General features: G+C 36.4%; 1 protein-coding gene across 5 annotated transcripts; it reads right to left on the minus strand.

Annotated features, from left to right (window-relative positions):
- Positions 1 to 916: 916 nt before the first annotated feature.
- On the minus strand, positions 917 to 13,108 carry LOC136229574 (putative pentatricopeptide repeat-containing protein At5g08490). Of its 5 annotated transcripts, XM_066018455.1 has the most exons (8): positions 13,061 to 13,108; positions 11,047 to 11,111; positions 9,770 to 10,932; positions 7,449 to 9,676; positions 7,083 to 7,221; positions 5,738 to 5,873; positions 4,867 to 4,991; positions 1,559 to 2,959 (listed from the first exon to the last, which is right to left on the minus strand). In XM_066018455.1, exons 3-4 carry the CDS (start codon positions 10,793 to 10,795, stop codon positions 8,183 to 8,185), a joined length of 2,520 nt encoding a protein of 839 aa, XP_065874527.1. In that variant the 5' UTR covers positions 10,796 to 10,932; positions 11,047 to 11,111; positions 13,061 to 13,108; the 3' UTR covers positions 1,559 to 2,959; positions 4,867 to 4,991; positions 5,738 to 5,873; positions 7,083 to 7,221; positions 7,449 to 8,182. The 5 variants fall into 5 exon arrangements, with proteins under 5 accessions (XP_065874525.1, XP_065874527.1, XP_065874523.1 ...); XM_066018453.1 differs by lacking the exon at positions 1,559 to 2,959 and adding an exon at positions 917 to 1,552 and having other exon boundaries at positions 7,449 to 10,932; XM_066018451.1 differs by having other exon boundaries at positions 7,449 to 10,932.
- Between the last annotated feature and the right edge of the window lie 2,312 nt (positions 13,109 to 15,420).

Here is a 15,420-nt window from a genome sequence, read left to right on the forward strand (position 1 = left end):
TACATCAACGTGGACGGAGATGTAGATTCCCCATGTATTTGTGTCGATGTGTATTATCACAAGCTTCTGATAAAAAACGAGCAGTTCTAGTAAGATTTGTAATATGAATACCTTTACGTTTTGCGGAGATATAAGGGGCCATTCTCGGGTTCCATTTTAAATACTTTTTATTATACTTTGACATTTAAAAAAAATAACTATGCTTTTAAAAAAGTATCAACATTTTTTTAAAATTAAAGGAGGTTAAAGATGGCGATCATCGATTTTGTGTGCAAGAGGTCTAAATAAGCCAACTATAGGTGTATGGTAAGTTTTTAAAACAAACTATAAATGTGTGATAGATTTTTAAAACGAACTATAGGTTTGTGATAGGTTATTTTAAAAGTTCAGAAAAACTTGTAAAGTGTAAAGGTATAAATATGCATTAAGCCAAAATCAAAACTTTACAATAATAAATTAATGGCATAAAGCGCTTATTTCGCTCTGTAGTATCCAAAATCTTGTTATTTGTTGTGGTATTTAATCATTACATGATACATATAGACTTTGGGTAAATTACACCCATGGCCACTGAACTTTCCACATTTTCACGGTATGACGACTGAATAGGGATAACAACGGATACGATACTCGCGGGTAATGTCAATCCCAAACTCTTATTCTTTTATTTTTTAATTATCTATACCCATCTCATTACCCTAACGGGTAAACTTTTTGCATCCCATACCCGTCCCATTTAATTTGCGGGTACCCTTACCCGTTAAGAATCAATAAATAAAACAAAAATATTACAAATTTAACAAAGTATAAATTTAATAAATCATTTATCTAAAAATTGAACAAATTGAACTTTCATTAATAAGAAGAGTAAATTACAAAACTAGGTTAAATGGAAGGCCCATTTACATATTTAACTCATTTACCCATTTACTCAACCTACTACATATCTAGACTGTTTTTGTGTGACTTTCCCATAATACCCTCAATATTTACGCGCGTCTGTGTCCCTCCCGTCTGACTTCGCAGATTCGATCATATGCGAAGCCTGCAAAGCTAATCGATGGGTTTACTTGATGAATTTAATTAGCATATGCGAAGCTTGCGAAGCTAATGTTTGGTTTACTTGATGAATTTAATTAGCATATGCGAAGACTGGATGTGTTTTGAAGCTAATTCGCGAAGTGGTATATAACAAAAAATGTCAAACAACAACGAATTCTAACATTAAATCATAACATTATCAAAATTTACAACAAGATTGCCACAATAAACTCCTAACAAATCACTTCAAAGTGAACCTAACTAATCTGGACACAAATTTCTCTCTCTACAGGAAGTCCAGACCTTTTGGGATGAGAAATGGAACTCCATACCTTTTGGGATGGACGTGTCCCATGGTGCACACCAAGATTGGCACAATCTCTCCTAACCAATCATTTCAAAGTGAATGTGCCAATCTTGAGGGAAATTTCTCCCTATACGGGAAGGAAAGTCATCTCCCCTGCATCCGAGGACACCGCCTTCCAGAAAGGGATGTTATGTAATCAACCACCTTCAGGAAAAATTAATCGTGTTAGGCAGGGAAAAAGACGATTCTGGCTTCGCGAAATGAGAATTAGCAAAGCATGCGAATGTAAATGTGCAGGGAAAGAGATGATTTTACTTCACTAATCGATGTTTTCGCGAAGTTTGCGAGGTCTGAAACGTGACGATCTACGTCGCATATCGATGCTTTCGCGAAGTCTGCGAGTGAAATCATGAACTTTTCTACTCGCAGACTTCGCGAACTAATCGATTCGCGAAGTAGATCGTCACGTTTCAGGCTCTTTCTCTTCACAGATCTTCGCGAAATCATCGACTACGCGAAGTGTATTCATGGAAAAACGCAAAAAAAACAGCAGATACTTACATTTTTCGCGCCTTTCACCCTTAAAAGCGACAATAACAATATGATAAACTGGGAAAAACAATGGAAATAACATAGAATAACCATTTCTTTGATGGTAACAAGAAGAAAGAAACCAAGTAAGGAGAAGGAACATGAAGATGAAGGAGAAGGAGCCAACAGCCGTTTCGTGCACCCAAGGAGGGAGAGAACGTTCGCGTAAGGGGAAAGTGGGAAGGTTAGGGGTATTATGGGAAAGTCACACAAAATCAGTCTAGATATGTAGTATGTTGAGTAAATGGGTTAAATATGTAAATGGGCCTCCCATTTGACCCATTTTTGTAATTTACCCTAATAAGAATATAAAATAGCTTAGTGGTATCACTCGATGGTTAAAAAAAAGAATGGAGTTCAAATCTCACGTCTTACATCTAAAAAACAATTATATTTATTAATATATAACAAAATTATGACGAGTACCAGGTACCCTAGGGGGTATTCTCATACCCGTCCCATTACCCTAACGGGTAATGGTTTTGATCCTATACCCTTTTATACAGGGTACGGATAATCCATTAAGATCGGGTAGTGTCGTGTACCTGTGGGTATACTACCTGTTACCATTCCTACAACTGAACTTTACATTTAATTACACCCATAACCACTATTACCGTTGACTCCCTTTTTCGACGGGTTAACTTCTCTCTCACTATATAAGCTCTTTTGTCTCTCATCATCTTTTTCCCTTTCTCTCTCTTTATCTGTCTCTCTACAATGTGTTTCAAATACTTGAACCTCGATAATCTTTATAATTAGCACCTAATCATGCCGAAAATTAAGAGGGTAATTCAAGATTATGACATTATTTACCATTGATTTCAAGCACTTCTACCATTAAGAGGGAAACCAGATTCTCTAATAGATTGAAGGACTTTAGAACCTTCGTTTTGGTCCAAACGATATTGTTCCAATCAATTCCATGCTGTTGTTCAAGTGATTTCTGTGCTTAATTGTCTCTTTGATCTTGCTGAGAATCTGTGTCTTCTTCTTGGGCTCATCCCCTACTCTTTCATACTGCAAATTCAATGCATTAATTTGTGAAAAAGAAAGAACAAAAGCTAAGTTATACAGTAAAACCTCTATATAGGAATAACCTCTATTTTATTATAAAAAAAACTCGGTTCCAATTTGGGCCAGTTATAAATAGGAATAACCTCCCAAACTTTATTTATTATACACTTTTCAAATCCCGCATATACTATGCCTCTATATAGTAATAATTATATATATATATATATATATTAAGAATTCAAACTAAATTATAAAATATATAAAAAAAAAACTATTGAAATTATCTATGAGTTGGAAATAGAAAAGGTTACATGCCAAGAAGCTTTCAATATTCTTTAGAAACATTTTGGATTCAACAAAAAGGTGTTTATGCAAGTGAGTTACTAAGTACTCGCAAGTTCAAAGATTTAGTAGCAAATATAAAAACTAAATCAATGTGTCAAACTTTACATGAATATTTTCTGAATAATAATAATTAGAGAGTTCTTGTTATTGTTTAAAATTTAAAATTTTATATGTTGGGAAATTTTATTATACCAAACTCTATTTAGTAATAACGTCACAATTGTTATACAAATAGCCCGGTCCCAAATGTATTCCTATATAGAGGTTTTACTGTAAAGGCTTGAACTTTACCATTTTCCACATGAAGAAATTTTTTGCATCTCTCTGTTTAACAACTTCTATAGGGGACATTGCGATGTCGTTTCGTGGGGCGAAGTGAGGTTTTGACAAAATTGAGGGAAGAGTATAGTCTCTAAATGTCTTCTTCCAGTTAGAGAATCTATACCCTTCCCTCAATTTTGTCAGAACGTCAACTTCCCCCCACGAAACGACATCGCAATGTCCCCTATGAAGTCGTTAACCAGAGAGATGCAGAGATTCTCTTTATGTGGAAAATGGTAAAGTTACAATCTTTAACTTAGCTTTTGTTCTTGTTATGATTCACAAATTAATGTGTTGAATTTGCAGTATGAAAGAGCAGAGGACGAGCCGGAGAAGAAGACGGAGATTCTCAGCAAGATCAAAGAGACAATTAAGCACAGAAATCACTTGGACAACAGCATGGAATTTATAGGAGCAACATTGTTTGAACCAAAACAAGGTTCTAAAGTGTTTCAAACTGTTAGAGAATCTGGTGCTTGAAATCAATGGTAAATAATGTCATATTCTCTAATTAACCTCTTAATTTTCGACATGATTAGGTGCTAATTATAAAGATTATCCAGGTTCGAGTGTTTGAAACGCATTGTAAATAGAGACAAACAAATGAGAGAGAGGAAAAGAGATGAAGAGAGAGAAGAGCTTATATGGGGAAAGGGAGAGGTAAAATAGAAAAAGAAAGACAGTTAACTGGTTGAAAAAATGAGTCAAAGGTCAAAAAAGTGGGTCAACGGATGGCAATGGGAGTAATTTAGTGTAAAGTTTAGTGGTTTTTATGGTACGTTTTGAAGTTCACTGGTCATGGATGTAATTTACCCTATAGACTTATATGTGAATAAAAAAAAGGGCGGCCCGGTACACTACGCATCCCCGCTAAGCGAGGATCCCACCACAAGGGTGTATTGCAGGCATAAGACTCGAACTCGTAACATCTCGGTCACACAACAACAACATTTACCATTGCGCCAAGGCTCACCCTCTATAGACTTACATGTGAATATATAAAAAAAAATAATAATTTCTTAATTATCCACATATTAAGTCTATATGGAAAAAAAAAAAAATTATAACAATTTGTGTCATGCGAAAAATTTAACAAATCGGATAATTTTTCATTCAAAAAGTCAAATATCACTTACGGGAATAGCTCAGAGTCAAATGTTACCAAGTTTGGATATCGCAGTGGTCAAATAGGACTTTGATCCTAAATTAATTAAAAATTAAAAATATAAAAGAAGAGAAAATACCTCAACTTTTGGCTGAAGGGCTTTTGTCCGTGTTGCGAATTGGTTTAATTTAAGGAGAGAACAAGAACTGCTAAATCTCTCCAATCCTTCTTGTCTGCATTTTCTAGTGTAGCAATATACTTCCCCTATATAAACAATGGAATAACTGGTCACAAACTAGTCAAATTAACAAACTTATACTCCCTCCGTTCTTTTTTATATATCGTTTAAGGTTTTTCAGAGTTGGCTAATTTACCCTTAATACCTCTCTACTAAATTTCTACTTTCTAAATGGGTTAAATCCACCATTGGTCACCGAACTTACATGGTTGTCTCAAAATGGTCACTCAACTTCAATTTGTCTCAATAAAATCACTCAACTTTGAGTTTTGTCTCAATTAGGTCACTCTAACGATTTCAGTGATTACGTGCATGTCATGTGTCGTTTCGGTCAGAGATTTGAATTGACTCATGCAGACGTGTCCTGTATGTCATCATTCCGATACTTTTTAATCACTGAAATCGCCAAAGTGACCTAATTGAGACAAAAGTCAAAGTTGAGTGATTTTATTGAGACAAATTGAAGTTGAGTGACCATTTTGAGACGACCATGTAAGTTCAGTGACCAATGGTGCATTTTGCCCCTTTCTAAATTCTTGCTTCTTAGTTTTTATGGCTTGATTAGGATTATTTGCATTAATACTAAGGTTCTCTCTCTTACCATAAATAAGGGCAAAATTGAGAAAATATTTCTAAAAGTGCATGGGTAATACAAAACGACATATAAAAAATAACAAATTAAAAAAAGCTAAAATGTCATATAATATAAAACGGAGGGAGTATTACTGAAAAATCTTTCCCACTTGAAGAAATTAAAGAGTTGACTACAAACCTCAAGCTGGTTAGGAGCTAAGCTGACATCAAATGTGGCATTTGTACTTCCAAAATTCCTTTAGATCATAGTTGTTGAAGGCTCAAGGCGCACTAAGGCGCTAAGGGGTCCTGGAGCCTAGGCTCAATGCGTGCACCTGAGGAACACGAGTCATGGAAAATAAAAATATTGTATATTCTATTACTAATTAAAGCATATCAATATTTGATGTCAATATCACTAATACTCTATTACTAGTTAAAGCATAAGGGCAGCCCGGTGCACTATGCGTCCCCGCTAAGCGAGGGTCCGGGGAGAGGTCCCACCACAAGGGTGTATTAGGGGCAAGCCTTCCCCTGCCAAATTTTTGGCAAGATGCCGCTCCTATGACTCGAACCCATGACCTCTCGGTCACACAACAACAACGTTTACTAGTTAAAGCATAAACCAAAAAAACAAAAACACTTATGACCATACAAACAAGACAACCATAATACTAAATGTCAAAAACACCAAGTTAAGTTAATACTTCATAGAGACATTAACATATTCTTCTGTTGGTTCTTATGTGCGCCACGCTGTTTCTGTTTATGCGTGTCGCAGTTTCTGTTTGAGTGGAGACTATTCTTTACGTGACTTTGCATCCCTCTAGTCTTTCTATATTACGTCTCTTGATATTCTTATTCAGATCAAGGGTTAAGATTAAGTTTATTTAAATTAGATTACTGGTTGAGATTAATCGACCATTTGTTTTATACAAAACAGTAAAAAAAAAAAAAATAATAAGGGCGGCCCGATCGCACTACGCGTCCCCGCTGGGCGAGGGTCCAGGGAGGGGTCCCACCACAAGGGTGTACTGGGGCAAGCCTTCCCCTGCCAATTTATTTGGCAAGAGGCCGCTCCTAAGACTCGAACCTGTGACCTCTTGGTCACACGACAACAACGTTTACCGTTGCGCCAAGGCTCGCCCTCGTTTTATACAAAACAGTAAAAAAAAAAAAAAAAAAAAACCTAGTGAAAACAGTATATGTTACTGAGGCGCGCCATGACTCGGGCTCCGAAGCCCAGGCGATGCGCACAAGACAAGAGCCTTTTAAAATGCACCTCGCCCTGTGCAATCAAGGCTCACTACCTTGGGCGTTGCATAAAGCGCGCCTCGCCTTGAGACTATTGTTTACGTGACTATGCTCTTAATCCCTCTCTAATCTTTCTATATTTATGTCTCTTGATATTCTTATTTAGATCAAGGGTTAAGATTAAATTTATTTAATATAGATTAGTGGTTGAGATTAATCAACCATTTGTTTTACACAAAACAGTGAAAGAAAAAAAAATAGTGAAAACTGTATATGTTACTGAGGCGCACCTTAACTCGGCTCCGAAGCCCAGGCGACGAGAACCTTTAAAACTGTGCCTCACCTTGTGCAATCAAAGCTCACTACCTTGAGCCTTGCGTAAGACACGCCTTTAACAACTATGCTTTAGATGATTTCATCAAGTTACCCCTGAAAAGACATTGAATTGAGTGTATGAACCCAGAGGCAAAATCTATCAATAACAATCGAATGTAAATCAAGAGATAACGTTTTCTGATAGTCTAAATATCCAGTTTCAAATTTGTAATCCAAGAAGTTTTACGTTCCGCCATTATCTTTTGATAACTTATATTGACTCTCTCTAGGTTAATTTTTAATTTGCAAAAGCAGCTCCTGTGAGATAAGTTTGTTTTTACCTGTGAAGGTAAGGTTTGTTCAAGCAGAATTCCCCGTGCATGCCGAAGCAAAAGAATTCTTCTTTCCAAAATGCACATGAAACTCCCCTTCCCTTCATTAGCAATACTCCGGGAAACTTAAGTCCGGCCGTTGCTTTAACTGAATTGGCTCTTTCATTTGTAAATCCAAGGTGCTTAGTGTACTGTAAATGCTGCTTCTCTCAGGATGAGAAGAATCTCCAGCTAAAAAGGCATTTTTCTTCCTCTCCACTTCAATCCAACTGCATCCGGCTTGCTTTTTTAGGTCTCTCATTTTCATTTGTTTCCGTATTTCCACAACAGAATCCAATCTAGAATCCGCTGCAAATAGGTTTGACAGAACTACATAGTTTCCAATGTTGTTTGCTTCAAGTTTAAACAGACGTTCTGCAACAGCACGCCCTAATTCCACCTCGTGGTAGATCCTACAGGCACCTAACAATGTTCCCCATACATTTGCATTAGCTTCAACAGGCATTCTGGTAACTAAAGAATAAGCATCACGAATCCGTCCACCCCGAGCAAGTAGATCCACCACACAAGAATACTGTTCCATGTTTGGTTTCATTCCGAAGACCTTCTCCATTGAATAGAACACCTCCAAACCTTGCTCCACAAGACCAGCATGTTTGGTTTCTTCAAGCGGAATTCCCCATGCATGCCAAAGCATAAGAATTCTTCTTTCCGAAATTTACATGAAACTCTCCTTCCCTTCATTAGCAATACTCCGGAGAACTTAAGTCTGGCCGTTGCTTTAACTGAATCGGCTCTTTCATTTGTAAATCCAAAGTGCTTAGTGTATTGTAAATGCTAATTCTCTCAGGATGAGAAGAATCTCCAGCTAAAAAGGCATTTTTCCTTTTCTCCACTTCAATCCAACTGCATCCGGCTTGCTTTTTTAGGTCTCTTGTTTTCATTTGTTTTCGTATTTCCACAACCGAATCCCATCTAGAATCCGCTGCAAATAGGTTTGACAGAACTACATAGTTTCCAATGTTGTTTGCTTCCAGTTTAAACAGACGTTCTGCAACAGCACGCCCTAATTCCACCTCGTGGTAGATCCTACAGGCACCTAACAATGTCCCCCATACATTTGCATTAGCTTCAACAGGCATTCCGGTAACTAAAGAATAAGCATCATGAATCCGGCCACCCCGAGCAAGTAGATCCACCACACAAGAATACTGTTCCATGTTTGGTTTCATTCCGTATACCTTCTCCATTGAGTAAAATACCTCCAAACCTTGCTCGACAAGACCAGCATGACGGCACGCAGATAAAACTGTAGTGATGATAACATGATCTGGCTTTATCCCCAGTTCAAGCATATGAGCGAAAATATCGACTGCTTCCCGTCCCATGCCATGCATGGCATACCCACCAATCATAGCAGTGAATTTAACGAGATCTCTCCCTGGATTTGATTGAAATAAATTAAAAGCATAACTGATACAACCACATTTTGAATATACGTCTAAAAGAGTTCCCTCCAAGTGGGCATCATCGAAACAAGCTCTAACCATATACCCGTGACACTGCTTCATCAAATGGACTGAAGCCATTTGAGCACAAGCTGGAAGGAGACTCATAATGGTAACTGCATCAGGCTTCATCCCTCTATCTTGTAGCTCGTGGAAAAGGCAAAGAGCTTGATCAGGACAACTGTTTTCAGCGCATCCTCGAACCATTAGATTCCAAGTGGTGAGATCAGTGATTGGCATCTCTTTGAAGATCATATATGCGTCGTCATATAATCCACGGTTCACGTAGCCGGAAATCATTGAATTGAAGGTAACCACATTCTTTTTTTCAGATACACTCTGGAAAACCTTAAAGGCATAGTCAATGTTACCGCACTTGGCATATGAGTCGAGTATTGCATTTCTAGTAGTAGGCTCAACAGCAGTCGATAAAAGGCCACATCGGAGTGAATAGCAATGTGTCTCTTTCACCTTCTCTACTTCTAAGACATCAGTACAAAAATGAAGTATAGTTAAGATGGAAATGGAGTCAGGTCTAACTCTGTTCCGGTGCATCCACTGTAACAGTTCTAAAAAACGAGCGTAATGCCCATCCTCTCTAAAGGCTTCGAGCATAGAATTCCATGATATCAGATCTCTACTATACATTATACAAAATGTAGAATATGCTGTCTTTATTTTGCCACATTTTGCGTAAAAGTTAACTAAAGCATTGCCCACGGATGTTTCCTGAAACAAGCAAGGATGCCGAAGAACATAACTATGGATCTCTCTACCGACCTTCAAGTTCTTAAGTTGAGCACAGGCTGGAAGAATACTCACGAGTGTGACAGAATCAGGCCCATTCTTCTCCAGAGAAAGTAATTCTCGAAATGATTCTAAGGCTTTTAACCACTCTCCATTTGATGCATATCCTGAAATAACAGCGTTCCACGACACTAAATCTGTCAATTCCATCCTCTGAAACAGAAATTCTGCTTCTTTTACTAGTCCAATCATCAAATAAAAACTTACAAAGGCGTTGCAGAGAGAAACATCAGCGAACAATTCATGCCGCAAAGCATAAGAATGGATCATTTTCCCAAAACAGCAGGCAGTATCCTTATCCAATGATGCACAAACAGGCAGAACATTAGCAATGGTTGCGTGATTTGGTTTCATTTGGTTCCTCAGCATTAAAGTGAACAAGCTGAGTGCATTGTGTATCAACTTGTTCTCGGAAAATCCTGCAATAATGGCATTCCATGAGATGACATCTTTGTCAGTAATACTACTAAAAGCCGCATATGCATCCTTGTGAACTAGCCCACATTTAGCATACATTGACACCAGAGCATTTCCAACAAGTGTGTGCGTCTCCATTCCAGACTTGATCAGAAAACCGTGCATGTTCTTACCCACACACGTATCTCCCATACGAGCACACACAGGAAGAATAATAGCAGCAGTAACACTAGTAGGCTTAACTTCAGTGACAACACGCATTTTATTGAACAACGTTAAAGTTTCAGCATCATGATGCCGAGACCCAGCATAACCAGATAAGAGAATATTCCAAAAGACAGGATCATGATCATAATTACCCACTTCGCCAAATAGTTTTACACAATCACTTAGTGCTCCGCATTTGGCATACATGTTAAGCAGTGATTTGGAGACGTACTGGCAGGAAAGATGGCCTATTTTCACAATGCTGCTGTGAAGAACCTTCCCCCGTTTTATGGCTAAAACACCAACACAGGATTTGAGAGTTGATGCAAGAACCTGGTAATCATGAATATTCCTGGAATCTCCATAGTGGCAACGGCTAATTATGGTGTTCGAAGCACTTGAATTCGTTTCATACATATCCACAAGAAGCTTGCCTGCATTCCCCTAAAATAATTGCTATGCTGCCATTTTATTAGTTCTCATTGCACAAAAATGTGAATACTTCCAAATGCTTTAAGTGCACCTTTGCTTTCTCCCACAGATGGATCTATACACTATAATATTCAAATGTCAGTAATAAAGCAGACATTTTTTAGAAGAAAAAAAGGACGGAGAGAGAGAGAAAATTTCCCAAATGGTTATGTTAACAAGTATGCAATTTGTTATACCGGATCCAGGATTCACCGACAGCCGGTGTTCCAATAAATCTCCAAAGCCACGGCAACCAAATCACCTACATAGCATATATCAAAAATAAAAGAATCAGGGAAACGCAAAATCCATGTCAATCCGAAGAGCGCCGCTAAATTTCACCTCAAACTAAATTACTAATCCACAAAACATTTGACAACAAAAACCAAAATTTCATTAGATATGTATTTTACTTTACGCCAGTCTCATACTATATGTCACTAATACTAACAAGCTTTTTGGCACTTTGGTTTGGCCAATGTTAGACTCATACTATGTAAAACTATGTACAGCCTTGTAAAACTGTTAAAAGTTGGGTTCGGTTCTAAATGAACAGAGCTACAAACTAACCCAACAGAAAACTATTTGAAGATAAGGAACCAAACCAAATCAAATTTCGTGTTATAACCAAACACAAATGAACCGAGATTCGTTGATTCAGTTTGGTTCTGCACAGAATCGCCGAAATACATTAAGCGTTCCATTTCATGCTGACAAATGCTCTACAATTCAATCTTATTTATCCCCAATCCCAAAACTATTCCAAATTTGAAGCATTTTCAACATTCCTTGACTGAAATGCAAAATTCAAAGATTGTGTTACTTCTGTAACCCCAAAAAGATGAATACAACAATCACACAGCAGAAAACTACACCTGAAAATCCACAAAATGTCGCCAAAATACACACAAAAAAATGGAGATCTAAACATAACCATCTGACACCATAGCTGTCAAATCGAGGTTCGACTCGTGAATCGAAATCCTATTTTGTGAATCGTGACTCGTGAATCGAACTGAATCGTAAGATTCAGTTCAAATTCATAATATTATAAAAATAGAATATTTACCATGTTGAAGTCAAAATATTATCAAATATTAATATAGAAATGCAATTTTAATGTCAAAAAAAAAAAAAGAAATCATATCAATCAAGTACTTAAAATTCAAATCCAATGCAAATGCAATCCCAATTCTGTTTAATAACTTAGTAGAGACGAAGAGTTTGAATTTCTGACTTTGTTTTTTTGCCTTGTTGTCAACTTGATAAAGATGGAATGAAGCTAGTTTTAGTTGATAACTTAATAAATAACAATCGGACTAGAGAAGAGTGAGTTTCGTAGTTAGTGTTGTTTAAGTTTTTGATGAATGGAGATGAAGATCCGACTCGAAATAGAGCTGAATCGAATCGAATAGTATGATTCGAATGGGAATTGTAAGATTCTGTTATAATTTAGATTCGCCTATAGATTCGGCTCGAAATAAAGCTGAATTGAATCGAATCATCGAGAATCATAAGATTCTAACAACTATGTCTGACACTAGATTCTAAATTTCTAATCTTCTAAAACGGTTATGTATATAAACATTCAAAGTTGCACCTGTACTCAGTCAAAACTTAGAACAGAATATGCATCAACAAACTCCATCAATTACCACCTATGTTGCACGGAAACTCTTCATCACTAGCGTTTAAGCGTTTCATATCTGTTTCTGTTTCCATTACCATTTACTAGCTATATTTTTTTAGAAACAACTGTTCCAGTTGTCCATTTCCGTTTCCGTGTCAGTTTACATTTCCGTGCAACATGTATTACCAACAAAGAATTTTAACAAAATCAATTAGTTAAATCTCCATTATCAAATAGCTAATACTTGTCCAATTTCCAAAGGAAAACATTGGCAATGACAACAATTTACATTTCCTTACAATGGCAGAAAGCCAGGAAATAATTATCTTTCTTAAAGATCCCAAAATGCAAATATAAATAAATAATCACAGAATCCTATTATTTTGGACTAATTCTGAAAAGAATGAAACAAAAAATTCAATTTGAAAATAGAGAACAAGCTGAACAGCATTACAGTAAGAGCAGGGGGCAAATATAACGAACAGCAAGGCCAAGCAGTACACCACAAAATCAAGCAAAAACAAGACAAATTTTACGATAAAATCAAAGAAATAAAATCGAGCATAACAGGGCGAGCTTACCTGAAAGGCTGAAAGAGAGCGGACTGGCGGGCGATCAACAAGGAGGAGTTTTGAAGCATCAATTCGATTTGCGCGAGCACAGCTTGTGTATTGAAGAGACCTGTTCACGGCCCGGGTACCCACCGGCCCGTCCAGGCCCGTGTCCCCTGGACCGGGCTTGAACATGAAAATACATTTATAGTCTCAGCCCGGACAGGCCCGTTAAAACCCACCTCTTTTGAATGGGTTGGGATTTATAAACATAGCATGGGATGGTCCTAACTTGACCGTCTATTATAGGCTTATATGGGCTTATATGGACTGAACTTGGGATTTGATTTTTTAATCTGAACCCAATCCATCCTAAACCCGTTTAAATTAACAGCGGGTTAGGTTTGGACTAAGCATTTTTACACAAAAGCCCTTTGGGACCGGCCCAGCCCCGCCCATGAACAAGTAACAGTCAGTCAGTCTGCTTTATATATTGCGCATAATTTAGTTTTTCATGAACGCATGAAACATATTGAAGTTGATTGTCAATTTGCGCGAGATGCAATACAGGATGGTTTTATTTGTTACGCATGTGTCCAAAATTTCCAAATTATTATAATTTGATATTGGATCATATAACATTTCGAATTCATTATTTGAATTTTTAAACCCGATATAACATCTTTGGTTATATACGATGAATTTTTGTGATCGAAATAATGAATAAAAGTTCAAATTGGAAACCGGTTAACAATTCGGACCAATGATGAATTTTCAGTTTTTTAACTAATAGCAAATAATTAAGAGCTTAATTTTCTATTTAGTCATAAAATGGAAATAAGTATGAAAATGGGAAGGGAGTAAGACTAAAGGAAAACAACAAATAGGGGTAAAATGTGTGAAATGAGACCTAATTACTCGAATTATAATATTTGGAACTAAATTGAAATGTTAGAATAACTTAAAGGGGAAAAATGTAACACTAAGAGATCTAACTGCACATTTTAGTAAATTGGAGAATAAATTAAAATTCCTAAAACTAGATGTCTAACACAACCACATGTTCTTCAATATAAACCAGCTGTCTTCTCTCCCTCACTCTCTTGCTGCGTAGAAACTTTGAGAAAGGGAACCTGATTCTTTTGGAATTTTTTTGGGAAAGGAAAAAAAATTGATGTAGAGATAAATTTAATAATAAATATATTTATGGAGATGATGTTTTGATATAAGAGGAGGATGACTTTTCCAATATAAAGCTGACGATTTAAGGTAAGTTTCTTCATTTTTTTACGATGATTCTATATTTACTGATAATTTAGATGTGATTTTTTCACTAGAAAAAGTTTCTTTTAATACTTATCTTCCTTTTTTCGTTTTGTATCATTGAATTACATGTTGATGCAACAGATTTCCAAGTACGTTATTTGCGGCTTGTTCAGTGTCATAGACTCATAGATCATATCCAGTGGCGGAGCCAGAGCTCAAAGTTCGGAGGGGCTCCATTGTATGGATTTTTTTTTCTTAATAACGACTTAAGGTTTTGATTCATAGTAGTCAAATCAAAATTTTCAAATTTTTGATAATATAAGGGTAAATTTGATCATAATTTGAAACAGTAAGGTACAAAACAACTAAGATTCAATATAAAGTAAGGATAAGGTGCAAAAATACTCTAATGTTTACACCTAAGAATAATTTTACCTCATATAAAATGGTGCAATTTTACCTTTAACGTTGGCAGCCAAGAGCAACTTTATCCCTTACGTTGACAAGTTTGGTCAATTGGAGAAATTATTCATCAAATTATCTTCTCGGTCATGAATTTTGTAACTGAAAAAATACAATTGGATGTAGAGATTTCTTTAATTATCACTACAACCAACTATGCAAACTTAGTTTATGTCATATAATCACATTCTACATTATAAGTACTAATTTTAACTATTTTGGGGGCTGCTCGGGACTGAATCACTATTCGTCAAGGGTGTTCGGAGGGTCGAGAGACCCTCCCCTACCCCCCTAGCTTCGCCCCTGATCATATCTATATATGTGTGGTTGCTTGATGTCATTGGTTAATGGCCGATTCTTAACTTTGTGGGGACATTATATTGCTTAAGAAGGTATTGTACTTTTTTATCTCAATTTCTGAAATTTTTAGAATTTTTTGATTGAATTTACTTATCTAAGTTATAAATTGATAAAATAATTGTTTACTTCAGTGGACAAAGTTTGTTTCGAATATGTTGGATTGCTAAAAGATTTCAGTAAATGGAGTCCAATCTTCAACTATTTGAGAGTTTACTTGTATCTACGCTAAATAATTTCTTATTTTAAGAATTTGGTCAGCAATTTCCTTTTTAAGAGCATTTCATTATTAAAAGACATTCATA

Source organism: Euphorbia lathyris, chromosome 5, assembly GCF_963576675.1.
Source record: "Euphorbia lathyris chromosome 5, ddEupLath1.1, whole genome shotgun sequence".
NCBI lineage: Eukaryota > Viridiplantae > Streptophyta > Magnoliopsida > Malpighiales > Euphorbiaceae > Euphorbia > Euphorbia lathyris.